General features: G+C 40.3%; 1 protein-coding gene across 1 annotated transcript; it reads left to right on the top strand.

The window, feature by feature from the left end:
* The first annotated feature begins 1,355 nt into the window (after window positions 1-1,355).
* scn4bb (sodium channel, voltage-gated, type IV, beta b) lies at window positions 1,356-13,905 on the top strand. Its single transcript, XM_079354982.1, has 6 exons — window positions 1,356-2,361; window positions 2,638-2,945; window positions 9,603-9,766; window positions 9,853-10,072; window positions 12,469-12,598; window positions 12,781-13,905. The coding sequence occupies exons 2-6, from the start codon at window positions 2,861-2,863 to the stop codon at window positions 12,875-12,877; spliced, it is 696 nt and encodes a 231-aa protein (XP_079211108.1). The 5' UTR covers window positions 1,356-2,361; window positions 2,638-2,860; the 3' UTR covers window positions 12,878-13,905.
* Window positions 13,906-16,611: the final 2,706 nt, after the last annotated feature.

Here is a 16,611-nt window from a genome sequence, read left to right as displayed (position 1 = left end):
AATAACATATTGATATACAGTAAGAGCTGGGACACCATCTGTCATTGTCTATTTGCTTTGAAGCAGCACACAGTTGGCTGCAGTGTGAGCAAGTGACACCGATGGCCTCTTAAAGCTATAATGTGCGCTAATGTCTTTGACTAATAATATGAGATGCACACTAATGCATATGTGTACACTTAATACTATGTGTTAATGTCACTGTGAGCATGACTGTCCCTGTGCACACTCTGTACTGCTGCAGTTGTCCTGGAGGTCTGCAGCAGCACCCTGTCTTTCTGCAGCAAAAGGCTCTTCTTTTTTTTTTCTTCTTGCAGTTTTGGAAGACTTCCCACCACTGCTGCATAGACACCCCGGTGGAGGGGCCTGGAGAGGAGAGCAGTGAGCCTGCATCCTGGACACATCAGCTCTCTGTTCGAGCCCTAAACAGTACCAATTAAAACACCCTCCACTCTGCTTACTGTCACATAACACCACACCCTCACCTACTTATGCATGGGGTCTAGATCAGTGTTTATTACTTGTCTTTAGTTATCATCTGGATATTTTTTTCAGGCCAAGCAAACTCTCAATGGACAGAATCTCACACTGTACAATTATACAAAGGATGGATTAAATTTATAGATTTCATTTCATGTCATTTTAGATTGGTGTCAGGCTATCATTACACCTAACTAATCAGCTTTACATAATGCGTACTTTATACTTAATGCAAGAGTAAAACACATTTCAAAGATTTAACACAAGAAAAACTATTGTGAACTTTTAGTCTGTATATTTAGATGTATAATAGATCAGTGTTAATACTTGCAGATTAAGAAAAGTATTGCTACTGCCAGTGAAGTTTTTTCTGCCAATTGTTTAAGAAAAATCAGGTGCAGTCCTCCAAACTTCACCTTTTTTTTTAATCTACAAAAGAAAACGAACAGCTGTTCTTGGAGCAGAGAGAAAATTCCAGAAGTTTAAGTCCGAAACGGATGTGTACTTGTCTGCTTTTCCTCAGCAGTCTAACTGTACCTCGGCTCAGATGGCACTGTGTCACATGATCTCAGTTGCATCCTTCCCAGCTCTCACAGTTCTCTTTCCCTCCAGCAGAAAACTCCAATTAACCTCATCCAAACCTATTGAACTCAAAACAGCCAACCACATTTACTTTAAAGTCAAGTCCCTGTCTATTTACTGTAATGGAGTTTGGCAGGTGTATAGTTTTAAGTGTATTAAAGCAACATCAGTCATGACTAAAATTGACTAATGAAATCTAAAGAGTCTGACTGTAGCACTTTCTCTGTTGCATCCTGCAGTGAGGAGTGCAGACACGTGATGTCCGTCAGCTTTTGTTGACTGATGTGTTTGTGCATTTATGGGAAAAACCATTGTCTTGTGAAAAATGACTGCAAACATACTGCATCATACCATAACGCACTTTAGCTGCCTCCCACTGATCACAAGAGAGGAATGGATGCAGCACAAGGCACATGATACGCTGACCTTCAAGGCATTGAATGAGAATCACAATACACTACTGACTTTGTCAATTATGACACGCTTAGGGAGAGAGAAAACAGGTTAGAAAGAAAAAGATAAACACTTTAAAGTTTAGTTATTAAATAGAAAAAATGCACTTTTACATAGTCAAGGCAGAATAGAGAGTTTTGATACCTTAAAGGTGACGTTATCCGTGAAACAACATGTCTATTTATGAATGGATCATTTTCAGTGGGGAGCATATGTCTGGGCCGGCCCAGGGGCTGCATTACACAACCTCCTCCCTTCTCAAACCTGCACTGCAGAACTTCTCTCTGATCTCCACAAACCCTCTGACAAAAGTGCCTGAGTCTGCATACACGCCCCGAGTCAGGAGAGGGGGAGGAGGAAGAGGGTGAGGAAGGGAGAGGGTTGTTGATGGAGGAGAGAAGGAGAATAAGAGGGATATGAGGAGGCAGGTGAGGGAGGGGATATAGAGAGAGGGAGAGAGAGAGATGGCATGCAGCCAGCTGAGAGGACAGGGAAAAGTTGTGAGGTAGCCGGAGGGACGGGCAGGGAGAAGAGTCAGCATCAGCGGGGCTCTGCTGAGGAGGACTGAGAGCAGGCACTATTCCCCTCCGGTCTCTGTGTCTTTCTCTCTGTCTGTCTTTTTGTCTCCCCCTCTCCGCTCTCCTCTAATTGTATCCCGTCCATGCTGCCAGTGCAATGTGGCTGTCTCTGCAGTGAAAGTACTGGCTGCTGCTGGATTCTCCTTGAGTGAACCCTGACTGTGCGCAGTAAGCGTTTGCCGCTCCGCCTGCTGTCCTGTTCGCACTGACTCAGCTGTGCAAGCAGCCGGGCCAGCCTCTGAGGGGAAAACACCGGCTGCAGGAGCAGGTAGGACATGCAGAACTAAAACTGTACTTAGCTTAAAAATCATGTATCCTGTTTCGGCTTCACCTTTTAAACATAAAAAAAATATGTATTTGTATGTAAGCATATGTTAAAACATCCATGTTGGAAACACAAATATAGCCTATCCGTCTTGAAATGTAACTTTTTCTTTGCTGCCTCTTTGTTTTCTATTAGCTAAATGTCTTATTCAAGATTGCAGTTGATTAACTTTTTGCCTCTCTCTTTCTCCTTTTCCTTTGCCCTCTGTCTCACCTACAGTCCACAGGAGTGCTAAGGGGGGCTGCCAGTCAGGCTCACCTCCCCCCCTGGGACTATACAGTACTGTAGGTGCATCATTGGAACGTGCCTCCTTTTGGGTCAAACAATCGAGAAAGCATTTCCAGATTTAACCACGTCTCAGTTCAGGCTGAAGGATATTTCGCTGCCCTGAGCTCAGGCTGGATCCTGCTGCAGTCTTTTTTTTGGAGCTCATCTGGCGGTCATGGAGGTCCAGTGGATTGGGGTTGAATCCTCGAGGCTGGGTCCTCCGCAAAGAGCCGTCGACGTGATAGTCTTAATTCTTCTTGGTAATGTGAATCTCTCACTCTATGTCACTTAATGCCACATCTGCCAAAGCCACTTCTGTTGTCTTCATCATATTTTTTTTTAATCTTTATAATTGTTTGATTTGACTTGGTGCCAACATAATACAACATAACGTGTATTAGTGCTGCTATGCGGAGCAATGATGCTGTAGCTTTTCCAAACCTGACATTGACCTTCAACTGCTTCTGACCTAGTTTTCTGTTTGATGCTCTTTTAGTTAAGACATGGGTCAGTACATTGCTGATGTACCAGTGACCGGACTAGATTGCAGCAATGGAAGTATTTTTGGAGGTTGTTTGTTACGTCTGATAAAAAAAAGTGCTACTGGTCCTGAAACAAAGAATGAACAAGGAAGAAAACTAAAGTTTGTTATTGTGTCTATCACCTGAATGTTGATGCAGTCAAACAGTTTCATTATGCCTTTTTGTGTCTTGGTATTGTATATCCATAAAAAAGGAACTGTCAGCAGAATTAAATGGCCCCTGTGGAAAAAAAAAGCTGTGTCAGACTGGGGCCACTTAAAGCAAGGCCCTGCCGTTTGCAGCACACTGTGCATCTGAAGTAATAGACAGCAGCCACACTCAGACCAGTCTCCTTTTAACCAGCGGTTTTGTTCCCTTAACTCCTCTTCAGTGGATTTATTATCTAGCTGTGATATTGTTTGTCTAAATACATTGACGCTTTGGACTACACTTACACCGGTTAAACCTATTGCAGTTACAGTGCTTCAAATGTAAAGATTTGATTTGCTGAAATGTGTCTTCCTGTGACAACATCAAACCAGGTATCACCAATAAAGTGATCGATTTTTACCTCTGCAAAGAAGTGCACAGAGCTTCATCATCACTTGTAAACAGTATAGTCACAGGTGACACTGCTCTGATGCATTAAAGCCACAATCTCAAACTTTTAGCCTAATATGAGCAGGAAACATTGCATTTGTCTATGTATGAATTTATTTCTCACTTTTAACCCACCTGCGAATACGTGAGGAGCAACAATGCAGCACACAGAAAGTTAAACCTCTATGAGATCTTAGTCTGTGAAGTTATGCAGGAACTACAGACTTTAAAACTGCCTTCAACTCAATGCTAACTGTTGGCCTCTGCTTGATCTCTGCTTCCACATTTACCAGCAGAAACAAACTTATCGGTGGAATTTGTAACCGGACACAGCTTTTTAATAGATATTTATTGCTCATCGATTGTTTGCAATCAAGAGCCATTTTGGCCTTTTACAGCAAAAGCTGCATCATAAAAATGTATCATCAGATGCAGGTGGCAGGGTAAAAGAGAAATATGCTTCAGCAGTTCTTCGGCATCTTCCATTGTTTTATGCATAATGTGTGGTTTTAGAACCTCTGGTGTTGACAAAATGAAACCCGTAGTTCCTCCAGTGTCCACTATAAAGTCAGTTTCAACAGCATAAATGAACGTGTTTACAGCCTGGTACAAAAAAATAATCATTTTAATCTGATTAGTTCACGTCTTAGATCACACTATACTGTTTTTTGTTGTTGTAGCTCATCGTTTTGAGTTTATGAAGGATACTAGTTCTGCATAACTAGGGCTGTGACTGATCTGACTGCAAGGCGTGTGTTGTAGTTTGTCAGGAGGCACGAGGCCAGCCTAAACTCCAAGCTCTTCACCTTTTGTTAGATTATACATAATTTAGATTTAATTTAGAATTTAGAGTCAGCATTTACAATATTGCACCCACCAAAGATGGGCATCTAAAACAGCCCTTGAGAAACCAATGGGAAATGTCTCCGAGACCTCGTCCATGATTATATAGAGTCAATGGGTGGTTTACATAGAAACATATTGTGCTTCATATATGTGCTAGATATACAAAAGACAGAGCAGGTGCCTGTTAGTGCACTAAAATGGGTTTATCAGTGATTTAAGGATCTCTGACAACTCTGCTGTAGTGGTTATTTATCTTTTCATTTTGGCCTCTACTAAAGATTGTAGGAAAGAAAAGTTCTGCATGTTTTTTAATTCAATTTTTTAGAGATAACCTGAGTTGTTTCTCAACCATTCAGAGGTTGGTGCTGTGGTGTCTTTCATCTCACACATCTGACCAGTGACCACTAATAAATAAGATCAATTGTCCCTTTTAAACCTAACGTAACCCTTCTTGTTAAAACTTAAAATGATTGCTGTTTGAAACTCTTCCTTTGAGGTCAGCCATATTTTTAAGTACATGACAGCGGTATGTTTTTGTCAGCTTGGGAGCTTTTTGTCAATCAGATAATGCATTTATTAAGACAATGTTCTAACAGCAGTACCGCCTGCCCTGTATGTTTCAAGTGATGTTTGGTTGGTTTACCTTACTCTTGGATTTCATGCTGAGTATCTTCATTAGGAGATAACAAATGACCATGATCATAGATATTTAGCATATACCACTTTAAAGTGAAGAGCACATATTCCTGTATTCATGAAAACACTATTGTTTTAATGTGACTCATGTAGGCCAAAAACTGGAGCATCACTGTTCTACTTTTTTCTGAAGCACCAAAACTTTACATCGCAAAGTAAAAACGTGAACTGGTAACCACATAAATAATGGGCAGGAAGCCAGAGATATGTGAATGTTGTAGCATGATGATCAAGGATCATGAAAAAAGAAAAAGCGGTTGTCATTTATTGTTCTGTTTTTTTATTCTTGTCCTTTTGGTAGCAGGTTTAATCACTACATTGATAGAAAACGTTATTTTTCATTCAAAGCAAAGCCTTCAAAGAGGCAACAACACACAGAGGGAAACCAGGAGAAATTGAAGGATGGAAAGAATTTGACTCACTAACAATTTTGTGAAAGGTTGCTTAAAAAGCCTGAGTGACACTGAGTGCATGCACAATGAGGCTGGAGGGTTGATGCTGTTGCTCTCTTGTCACCGTTTTTGCAAGCTCACTGTGCTGCAATGGACCAGCTGAGGAAAAGATCGGACAGAGAGTTTGGGGAAAAGCACAAATTGTATAAGAATAAATCTATAACATATCCAGGCACTGTCCTCCCACGCCTTGTTTTACCTTAGCTGCTGTTTTAAGCAACATTGTTTCTATTTGCTGCAGTGGTGCCTGTCAGATGTTGACCTTGACCACGTTGTGAGAACACAGCATGCAACAAAACCAAGCAGCAAAATCAAGCGAATGTACGACACTGTGCAGACTTTTTTTTTTTTTTTTTTACTGCTGCTCCTGCAACCATTCATCATTTTCACGTCGTTTTTTTCCCTCTAACCTCTGCATCTGTGTAATATAGCTCTGCTCTGTGCCAGCAGTTTCCACCTCACACACTAGATGGAAGCATTAAGCGCAAAGTATTTATGTGCTGTAAAAGAGGGAGCGTCAAAACCTACATTGCAGTCTGTCCTTCACCTGCTGCCATCTGTCTGTCTGTCTGTCTGTCTATCTGTCTGTCTGTCTGTCTGTCTGTCTGTCTGTCTGTCTGTCTGTCTGTGGTCCCTGGTATACAGTTACAGTCTTCACATAGGGCACAGCAGATTTTATCGACTGTTATTCACAGTAATGTCATAGCAAGGACTTTAAGGTGCCATGTTACTAAGGGTTTGACAAATCAATAAAAGAGATTGTATGTTAAATAGTATTCGTGTCATGGAAATGTCTCCTGATGGTCAGTAGGAGCAGTGATTGATTACTAAATTCATAAATCATTAAGATTATTAAGCTACAATATACTTTGTTAAGCATGTGCGATGACTCATCAATTCATCGCACTTTATGAGACTGTACTACATTTTATACTTTTATAATTATTTATTTCTTCTTAAATTTGCATACCACTTCATTTTAGAACACATAATAGTGTATTCAGACCCCTTTATATTTTTCACTCTTTATTTCATTGCAGCCATTTGCTAAAATCATTATTCAATTATTTCTCATCAATGTAACACTCAGCACCCCATCTTGTTAGAAAAAAAAAACAGAAATGTAGAAATTCTTGCAAATTTATTAAAAAAGAAAATCTGAAATATCACATGGTCATAAGTATTCAGACTCTTTGCTGTGACACTCATATTTCACCACAGAATGGTGGTAAGGCACAGATCTGGCCATGGTTACAAAAGAATTTCTTCTTAAGAGCACAGTGGCCTCCAGAATCTTTAAATGGAAGAAGTTTGGGATGACCAGAACTCCTCCTAAACATCCCAAACTGAGCAACCGTGGGAGAAGAGCCTTGGTGAGAGAGGTAAAGAAGAACCCAAAGATCACTGTGGCTGAGCTCCAGAGATGCAGTAGGGAGATAGGAGAAAGATCCACAAAGTCCTCCACCAGTCGGGGCTTTATGGCAGAGTGGCCCGACGGAAGTGCCAAAAAACACATGAAGGACTCCCAGACTATGACAAAGAAGATTTTCTGGCCTGATGAGATTGACCTTTTTAGTCTAATTCTAAGCGGTATGTGTGGAGAAAATCAGGCACTGCCGAATACAATCCCAACAGTGAAACGTGGTGGTGGCAGCATCATGCTGAGGGTGTTTTTCAGCTGCAGGGACAGGACGACTGGTTGCAATTGAAGGAAAGATGAATGTGGCCAAGTACAGAGATATCCTGGAAAAAACCCCTCTTCCTGGGTGCTCAGGACCTCAGACTGGGCCTACGGTTCACCTTCCAACAAGACAATGACCCTAAGCACACATCTAAAATAACAAAGGAGGAGCTTCGGAACAACTCAGTGACCATGCTTAACTGGCCCAGCCAGAACCCTGACCTAAACCCGATTGAGCATCTCTGGAGAGAGCTGAAAATGACTGTCCACCAATGTTCACCATCCAACCTGACAGAACTGGAGAGGATCTGCAAATCCAGGTGTGAAAAACCTGTTGCATCATTCTCAAGAAGATTCATGGCTGTACTAGCTCAAAAAAGGTGTTTCTACTCAATACTGAGCAAAGAGTCTGAATACTTATGACCATGTGATATTTTAGTTTCTTAATAAATTTGCAAAAATTTCTACATTTGTTTTTTTCTGTCAAGATGGGGTGCATATTAATGAGAAATAAAATGAACTTTTGTTATTTTAGCAAATGGCTGCAATAAAACAAAGAATAACACATTTTTTTAAAGAGGTCTTAATACTTTCTGTTCCCACTGTGCATATGTAACTGCATCTTAGTTCATAACATCATTTTACTCTAACAGAGGCTTTAATGTGCCTCAATGAAAGAATAGACTCTTGTTGTAAAGTCCCTTGTTGTCTTTTGATATGAAGTTAAAGTGATAAGCGGCCACCTTTGTTGTTGAAAAATGAAAGAATGCAGAAGTGAAAAAGCTTCATTTCATCAAGTGTCTGCTTGAGGCTGGCTCAACGTCCCAGCTGTCACATACACACACCATACAAAACTGCTCATTGTTTACATCAGAAATGACATGTATACAGCCAGGTATAGAAGAATGGTTTGGTCTGATTATATAGTATGAGTCATTGTCCCCATGGGCACACACTGTACAGGAGATTTTTTTAAATAATGCATCTGTTTGGATTTCATGAATATAAGTTATCTAATAGTTAGGGTTGAGGCTGACTGAACTGATGGGTGCAGTGTAGTGGTTTGTCAGGAGCCTTAGAATCTGCCTCAGCTAAAGCTCTTAGCCTGTCATTAGGTTGTCTGAAAGTTGGACTGTCACAGCATTTCCACCATGGTGACCACCACTGATGAACCTCCAGTGCCTCATGCAATAATCTATGGGTGACGTCACTCAGGCATTGTAAACTATTATAACAGTCTATGATTTTGCTCAAAGAGTAAAAAAGTGTTTCTTATCTTTGAGCGATAGTGATTGACAGCGAGTGCCAGTGAGGGAAATTTCTCCGTCACTGCAAGATTGTCAGCATCTTTATTAAAAAGAAGTAGTGATGAATCATCCTCAGGAATCTGCCCTAATGTTATGCATTGTCATCCTGACAAAAAATGCAAAACTGTCAATATTTAAGAGCACATAATCATGCTTTCAGGGGAGCTTATTCTTAAGGGGGCCCAAACTACCCTGGCTATTGTACATGTAGTTTGGTAATTAAATGTTTTCTTTAAAAAATAAAAGAAATTCATATGAAGAGACATTGTTTCATGTCTACTGGAAACAGCCAACTATTGGATTGGGGCGGTTCAAGTTCCAGCGTGGACCAAATCTGGAAATTTGTCTGGTAGCTGGAGAGGTGCTAGACCGCTTCCTGAACACCGTTGGGGTGCCCTTGAGCAAGGCATTGAATTCCCCCCCCCCCCCCACACCGGCTCTGGAGCGCCTGCCTGAAGCAGCTCTGTCACTCTGACGTCTCTCTGTTAGTGCATGTCCATAAAATCCTGTTCGTGCATATGTATATTTCGGCTGTGTGTTGTGTTGCATGTTTATCGGAGTGTAAACACTGGATTTCCCCTTGTGGTGATCACTATAGTAAATCTTATTTTATCTTATATAAAGATACACTGTGTATATATGGACAATTTTGAAAGTGGTATCAATATTCTCATCCAACTTGGGGTGAGTAAGTAGATATGTGAATATTTGCAAATTATTGAACTATTGTTTTATGGCTGACTGACTTGTACTCAGTCACCAAGCTTCTGTAATGTAGTCTTATCATGTTGTGTCTCTTTTCCCTTCTCCTCAGGCGTGTGGTCTGCTCAGACACTGGAGATGTCTGTGGGGAAGATTAACCACCTGGAGGCGGTGAATGGCAGCACGGTCATGCTGCCCTGCACATATATCAGCTGTATCGGAATTGAGAACCTCTACTTCAGCTGGCAATTTAACAACAATGGCACCATGCAGAAGGCAAGAACATCATAATAAAAAATAATTCATCATCAGGTTTTGGTCGCTTGTGATAGTTTTGAATAGTTGCTTGTTGATCCGGTCAGGTGTGTGATTCGGTGATTAAGGATGAGGGCGTGTTGCCAGATGTGAAAATATATCGAGAGCGGGTGGAGTTTGTGGGGATGAACCATAATAACAACGTCTCCATCCTGCTGTGGAACATCACCTTCGAGGACGGAGGCAAGTACACTTGTTATGGACGCAACCCCAAAGAGAAGGGCAGGAACCACAGCGCCATCTTCACCCTGGTCGTGGTGGATGAGTGTGAGTGCCTACTTTCAAATATATACTTTGTGTGCTGATATACATGAGAGAGGAAGATTTATTTTACATTTAATTCAGAGGTCCCATGTTATGTTTTTCTTTCAGTGTGTTTTCCAGGTGTCTTGTGCATGTTTAGGCACATCTATGTGCAAAAAAACTGTTTCAGCGGAAACACAGCTTCTCCTACCTCCTCCTGTTAGCAGTAGCAGTAGCTGCATGTGACACCCGGTCCCTTGCCCCACTCTTTGAAAATGGGTTTGTGACATCTCAAACCTATGATGTCACTGATCCAAGCCCATTGGCTCTTTGTAAAGAGCACAAGCTCCCCTCAGACTGACTGTAGCATTCCCAATATGGTAAAAGCGGCGGGACATATCCAAGAACAAAGCCGAACAACTGACCAATTACGAGAGAGCAGATCAGTCGACCAATTAGATCACCCTTGGCACATGTGGGGACCCCCCTTTTTTCCCCTCTCTTTCTCTCTCTCTCTCTCTTTGTGGGGAAGTCTGAGTGTTAGAAATACAGGCAGATGGGAAAGCCTGCATGGAGCTGCAGCACATGAAAACAGATACTTTTTTTGAACATAAAAAGCTATCTTAAAAAGCTACATAGCTATCTGAACATACTTTTATAGACACATAAATTAGATATATGAACCCCAAAAAGGGCATAATATGGGACCTTTAAGAATTACTGTGAAAAGGGTCTCAAGGTGAAATGGTAGGTGTTTATACAAAGAAGACTTTCCTTCAATTGCAACCAGGATTTTTAAACTAACTCATAATTCCTTTGTCTCATTTGTTGACAAAAATATGCAGGCTTATTGTCAAAACTGCCCAGTGTGTTGACAACTTTATCATCATGAATCATAAATGTGGTACAACTCATTTGGGCTTGCTTTGCTAAAGGGAATACTAAAAAGACACTAATAAACACATTCCTAATGAATCAAATTAGGCCGTATGTATGGGGACAGAGTTGTTGGAGAGATGCCTATAAATATTGTGAAGAGGAAATTTTAATCTGGTGACAGTTAAAGCTGAGAAAAGCACTAAAATATACAAGTAATTCAGGATGAATTTCTTTGAATTTCCTATTGCAGATGATCAGTAAACTGTTTTAAGTTTGGTTTGGTCTGCCTCTAAACACAGACACACAAAAAAGACAGCTGATGGTGTGGATCCTTTTTGAAATAAAGAAAACATTTCATGCATACGAGGTAGTGAAAGTCTCACACTTCTTGTTCATCACCTTAGAACGTTTTTCATTTAACAAGACGTGTTTACAAAATAATGGTCAGATCATCTTGCTTGCACGTTTAACCTAAATGAGTCTCTCCACAAAGTTGGAAACAACATCACATTTTCTGAAACAAGCTGCTCTTGGGTGCAGTTTTAGAACCAGGAAGTGATACAGCTGCTAAGGATGCTCTGAACAGTCTCTCTGTAAAAGGTGGTGAGGATGGGGAGTGGGAGGTGTACTTTCTTTAGCCTACATAGGAAGTATAGGCGCTGCTGGGCTTTTTGGTGCAGTGCAGCACAGTTGTGAGTCAGCAAGGTGAACAGTAATGGGCTGAGCACACCACCCTGAGGGGCACCGGTGTTCAGAGCGGTGGTTTTGGAGATGATGTTCCAGATGAGGACTGACTTGAGTCTCCCACTGGGGAAGTCAAGCACCCAGTTGCAGAGAGAAGTTTACAAGCCTAGCAGGTACAGCTTCCCAATCAGTTGCTGAGGAATGATAGAGTCAAATTCTGCACTCAAGTCCATGAACAGCATTTGGGGCGCATGTGTGTTTTTTATCCAGGTGGGTGAGGGCCAGATACAGCGTGGCAGCGATGGTGTAATCTATGGAGTGAACAATATGCAAACTGCAGCAGTTCGAGTGAGGGTGGGGGGGGAGCAGTGTCTAGATGTGAGTCATGACTAGTCTCTCAAAGCACTTCATGATGATTTGTGTCAGTGCAATGGGACGGTAGTCATAAAGGCAGTAGAGGGCTTCTTCGGGACAGGAACTAAAGTGGTGGACGTCCGACACGTAGGAACAACTGCACTGCTCAGAGAGATGTAATGGCCTACCACTCTCAGCCAGTCAGGGAATGTCCAAGCTTTGACACTTCTAAGGGTCATCTGAAGTTATGGCTCAGAACAAACCAGTTGTGTAACCATGTCTAACTATCCTCTTTTACATACATACACACACATATCTGTAACTAACACCAGTGTAATACTGCGGACATATCTTATCATCATTGTTTTATGTAATTTTGTTCACCACCAAGCTGCACATCTTCTGTAGTCAGATACAGTACATGGTCATTTGAGGAAGGGGTGTACTTAAATAGCTATTTTTGCCTTACAATGTTTTCTCTGATGTTGTGTTAATGTCAACAGTGAGGGTGGTGGACAACACGCTGGCCACTATGATAGCCTCAGCTGTGGGCGGAGCCATTGCACTGCTAATGGGATTCATGCTGCTCAAGAACTTCACTCTATTTGTTATGTCCAAAATGGAAGAGAAAAAGTGAGTTTACAACCACCTGCATTTATATTAGCAATGTATTAACCATTTGATACTGTTTCATCAGAGCACATTGTCTGGCTAGCTAAGTTACTGTACATGCTAAGGTACATTTGAGATGTTTCTTTGAGCTTATATGTATGTACTGTTATAATTGTGTTCTTTTTTCCCCCCTCCAATTGCAGTAAGGAGTGCCTTGTAACTTCATCAGGGATCGACAACACAGAAAATGGCCTCTCAGGATCCAAAGCTGATTCAAAACCGACACCAAAAAAGAAATGAGAAAGTGCATGTGAATATATGAGTACTCATATTTATATACCTTCTTTGCATATATTTGTATATGCACATGTATTTGCACACATGTAAACTCATTATGTTCTTGTTGAGAAACTCAAATCTCTGTCTGGCTGTGGCCTTCAAAGAAAAAAGAATAAACATAACTGTGCAGATGATATACAACTGAAGAATGTGCAAATAATGACTCCACTGATAATTATTTAAAATATGCATACAAGTGTATGAGAAAGTATTATTGCACCTGCCAGAGACACTTTAGGTTGTCACATTTCAGTATTGGTGGGTTTGTCTTCTATATTCACATCTGGTTTCCCAAATGCACACTTTCTTACTGTTACAGCAGGCTCACTATACCTTAAACGTGTGACAGAAGGAGGAGATTTATTGGTGGAGATTTGGTCAATCTAATCATTATAATGTCTATTTAAACAGTCGCAATCTAATTCATTTTTAAAGCAAGACATACAAACTGGATGTGTCCTTGCGTTTATGGTTTTGTGCAGAAAAAGTGTGTTTTTAGGAGTTATATTGTGAGTATAAATTATGTAAAAACATTCATGTTTTTGATTAGTTCAGGCAATGAGTCCCTCAACTAACTAATTATATTAAAGTCCCATTATGTGCACATTTCTATAAATAATGAGGATGTTTGTACAAATGTGTGTGTGAGTACATATCATTTGTTACGGAGTTGTATATCATCTTTGCACGGTCATATCCTTTGCAAAGTTATTTGCAGCCCTTTATTTATCATTTGTCAGATTTATCAGTGATTCTCTGCGGCCACAGCCAGAGTACATCACAAATTGACTGTTTTTCATTCAAAGGGTAAACAAAAACAATGATTTTAAGTGCTTGAAACGGGGATTAATGCAATGTAGTTACAGCTGGGCTGAATACCTTTTCAAATGATGCAAAGTAACCCTTCAGTTATATAACCAACTCAATATATCATTAGTGCTGGTCAACATGTAACCACTTTCCATAGAAAATCTACTGATTTTCTGTGATTTATTCCAAAAAATGTTCATACTGAATTTGAAAAAAAAAAAAAAAAAAGCATTACTTATAGCAGTGGTTCTTAACTGGTCTAGACTCAGGACCCGCCAACACCTCCTTGATGAAAAATCGGGACTTAAAATTTTTGAAATCTTTAACCACTCAGATTAAGATAATGGACCTCAAACCGAACACAATTTGACAGCGCTTTAAAAGCACATCATAGACTTCTTTTATTCCAGGCACATATTCATGACCCCAGTTTTGCGACCCATATTTGGGTCTTACTCCACCAGTTGAGAACCACAGACTTAAAGAATATAAGTGTATTAGGATTCAGCCCAGCTTTTCATGCTGTACCTTCTCTTTGCTTGATATAAACACAGGTGCCTGTTAGTGCTTCTCTGCTCCTCAGCCAGCGAGGACGACCACATACAGCAAAACAGTTTGCAAAACTCAGCAAACAGAAATAACCCAACAAGCTTCTCAGCTTAAATGATAGACAATCCCCTGAACTTTTCCCCTAATCTTCCTTATAGAAAATGTATCATCCTCAGGTGATGCTGCTTTTAAGACAAATAACCAACGCATTTAAAGCATGTGCTACATGAGATGAGACAGACTTTAGACACCATGCTTGAGAAAAAAAAAAAAAAGAAAAATTCTATTTTGGGGAAAAATATGTCTTGAGATACTAACACTGGTAGTGTCATCTCAGAGGTCAACTGTAAAATCCATTCTATACCATACTAATTTCATTGTGCTAACCCTGGCTTAGGCTTAGCACTATTTAGTGATGCAGCCTCAGATACTGTTAGCCTGAAACTGACTCAACATTTTCCCTTTGCTTAGTACGTGCCTGTTCATGTAAATAGCTAAAAGAGGACAAATATTCATTTACCCAGTCTTGCAATAAAAGTCTTTTCAAGCTGCCATGCAGTGAAAAGATAAACCCATGCATACAGTAGGTGACAAATAAGAATGGGATTGGGCCTCAGGCAGCAGGCTGAGTATGGGGGCTGTTATTCAAGTTTAACTCCATCCAAGCTGGCAATAAGACAGATAAGATAAGTGATGCTGTCGGTGGATCCCACTGACTGACAGTGCCAAACAGGAATTAGTTATGCTGGGTATCACTAAGAAGATGATTGTATCTGCACCAAACTCAAACAGTGAAACTACAAATTCACCTGTTTTACAAAATACATCTGTTGCACATTCAAGACTCTGAATGTCTGGCTTTAAAAAGAAATACCTCTGGAGAGTGGAACGGGTGTGAACACTGTGTAAAGCTGTATAAACGTACCTCTCAGTTCCTACAGGTGTTGAATGAGTGCTATGTACAGTGAAGTATGAATTTCTGCTGAGTTTCTGAAGTCTTTGTTGTTAATGTTTATAATAATGTGCCTCTGCATTTAAGTGACTTTAGTCTTTAGTCGCTGGCTTAAAGCAATACCATAGAGGATGTTTGTTGGGCACTTTAAACAGATGTTTATTTTTGTGTATGTATAATCCAAAGCAGTATAGGTTTGTCATATCGGTTTCCGAGTTAGATGAGAAGAAAGCCAAATGCTAACATGGAGGTTTGGTGGTGTTTTTGGTTTGAAAGGTTCCAGGAACTGATAGTATTTGTTTCTGAATATGATGTGTCCTGTTGAAATATAATTATACCATATTAAATCAATTATTATCAATATTTTAGGAAAAACACATTCAATATGCAGAGTCAGACGTGAAATTCAATACCAATCAGTCTCTGTCTATCTGTAAGTAATAACTTAGCTTAAAGACTGGAACACCGGGCGTAGCTCTGCCTTAAGGTGTTTGTTGATTAAATATTTTGTCTCTTTTGGGCAGAGCCGGGGGAGCTATTTCCCTTGGCTACCACTATTTATGCTAAACTGCGTTAACATTTTTCAAGCCCCAGCTTCAAATTAAATAAATCTGAGTTTTCTTCTCCTTTCAATTACTTTCAGAAAAACATTCAAGTAAAAATCAATAGGCAATAAGTTAAGTTTCAAAATTACAGAGGACAAACATTTCTAAAAATGATGTGATGGCTTATACATAGAAATGATTGATGTATTTAAATGACTGTAGACCATGAACATTAGTGATATATGTTTAGTTTGATTTCAAAATTGTCTGAGTTAAATAAGACCCAATTTGTCTGGTTAACCATCAAACTGTTTCAATGAACTGCAGACCGGATTGTTTCAGCAAGGGCCTTATGATGAAAAGTAATTCTATGCAAACAACAGAAGTGAATCCTCTGACAGTGTTTTACACCGTAGAGTTTCCACTGTGACAGTTCTGTGAGCAATACAACAGTGGAGCGATGCTGGATCAGGGAGGTGTGATGATGGGATGCAGGTTGAATGGGGAACATTCAGAGGGGAGCATGGACTGGACTGGAGCCCCCCCGTACTCAACCAGATCCACAGTGTCAAAAATCACAAAGTCATTCTCCACTGCTGCTCTCTGCACACAAATATACAGCTATACAGCTCTGGCTCGTTCTCAAATGATGTCTACGTTTTCAACCTCTCATCTGTGCACATCAGCTGTTGATCTCTTTAATATAGACATATGAAATCTAATAAAGTTTTAAATAAAACAGTTGTGCTGTGCTATTTGTATCTATGGGATGACTTTTTAGTAAACAGTGCAGAGGGACATGTGTGACTTTGAACGCAGACTTAGCTATTTCTGTCCAT

Source organism: Symphodus melops, assembly GCF_947650265.1.
Source record: "Symphodus melops genome assembly, chromosome: 11".
Lineage (NCBI taxonomy): Eukaryota > Metazoa > Chordata > Actinopteri > Labriformes > Labridae > Symphodus > Symphodus melops.
Note: the sequence above shows the minus strand (reverse complement) of the source record. Positions and strands in the feature narration are given on the sequence as shown.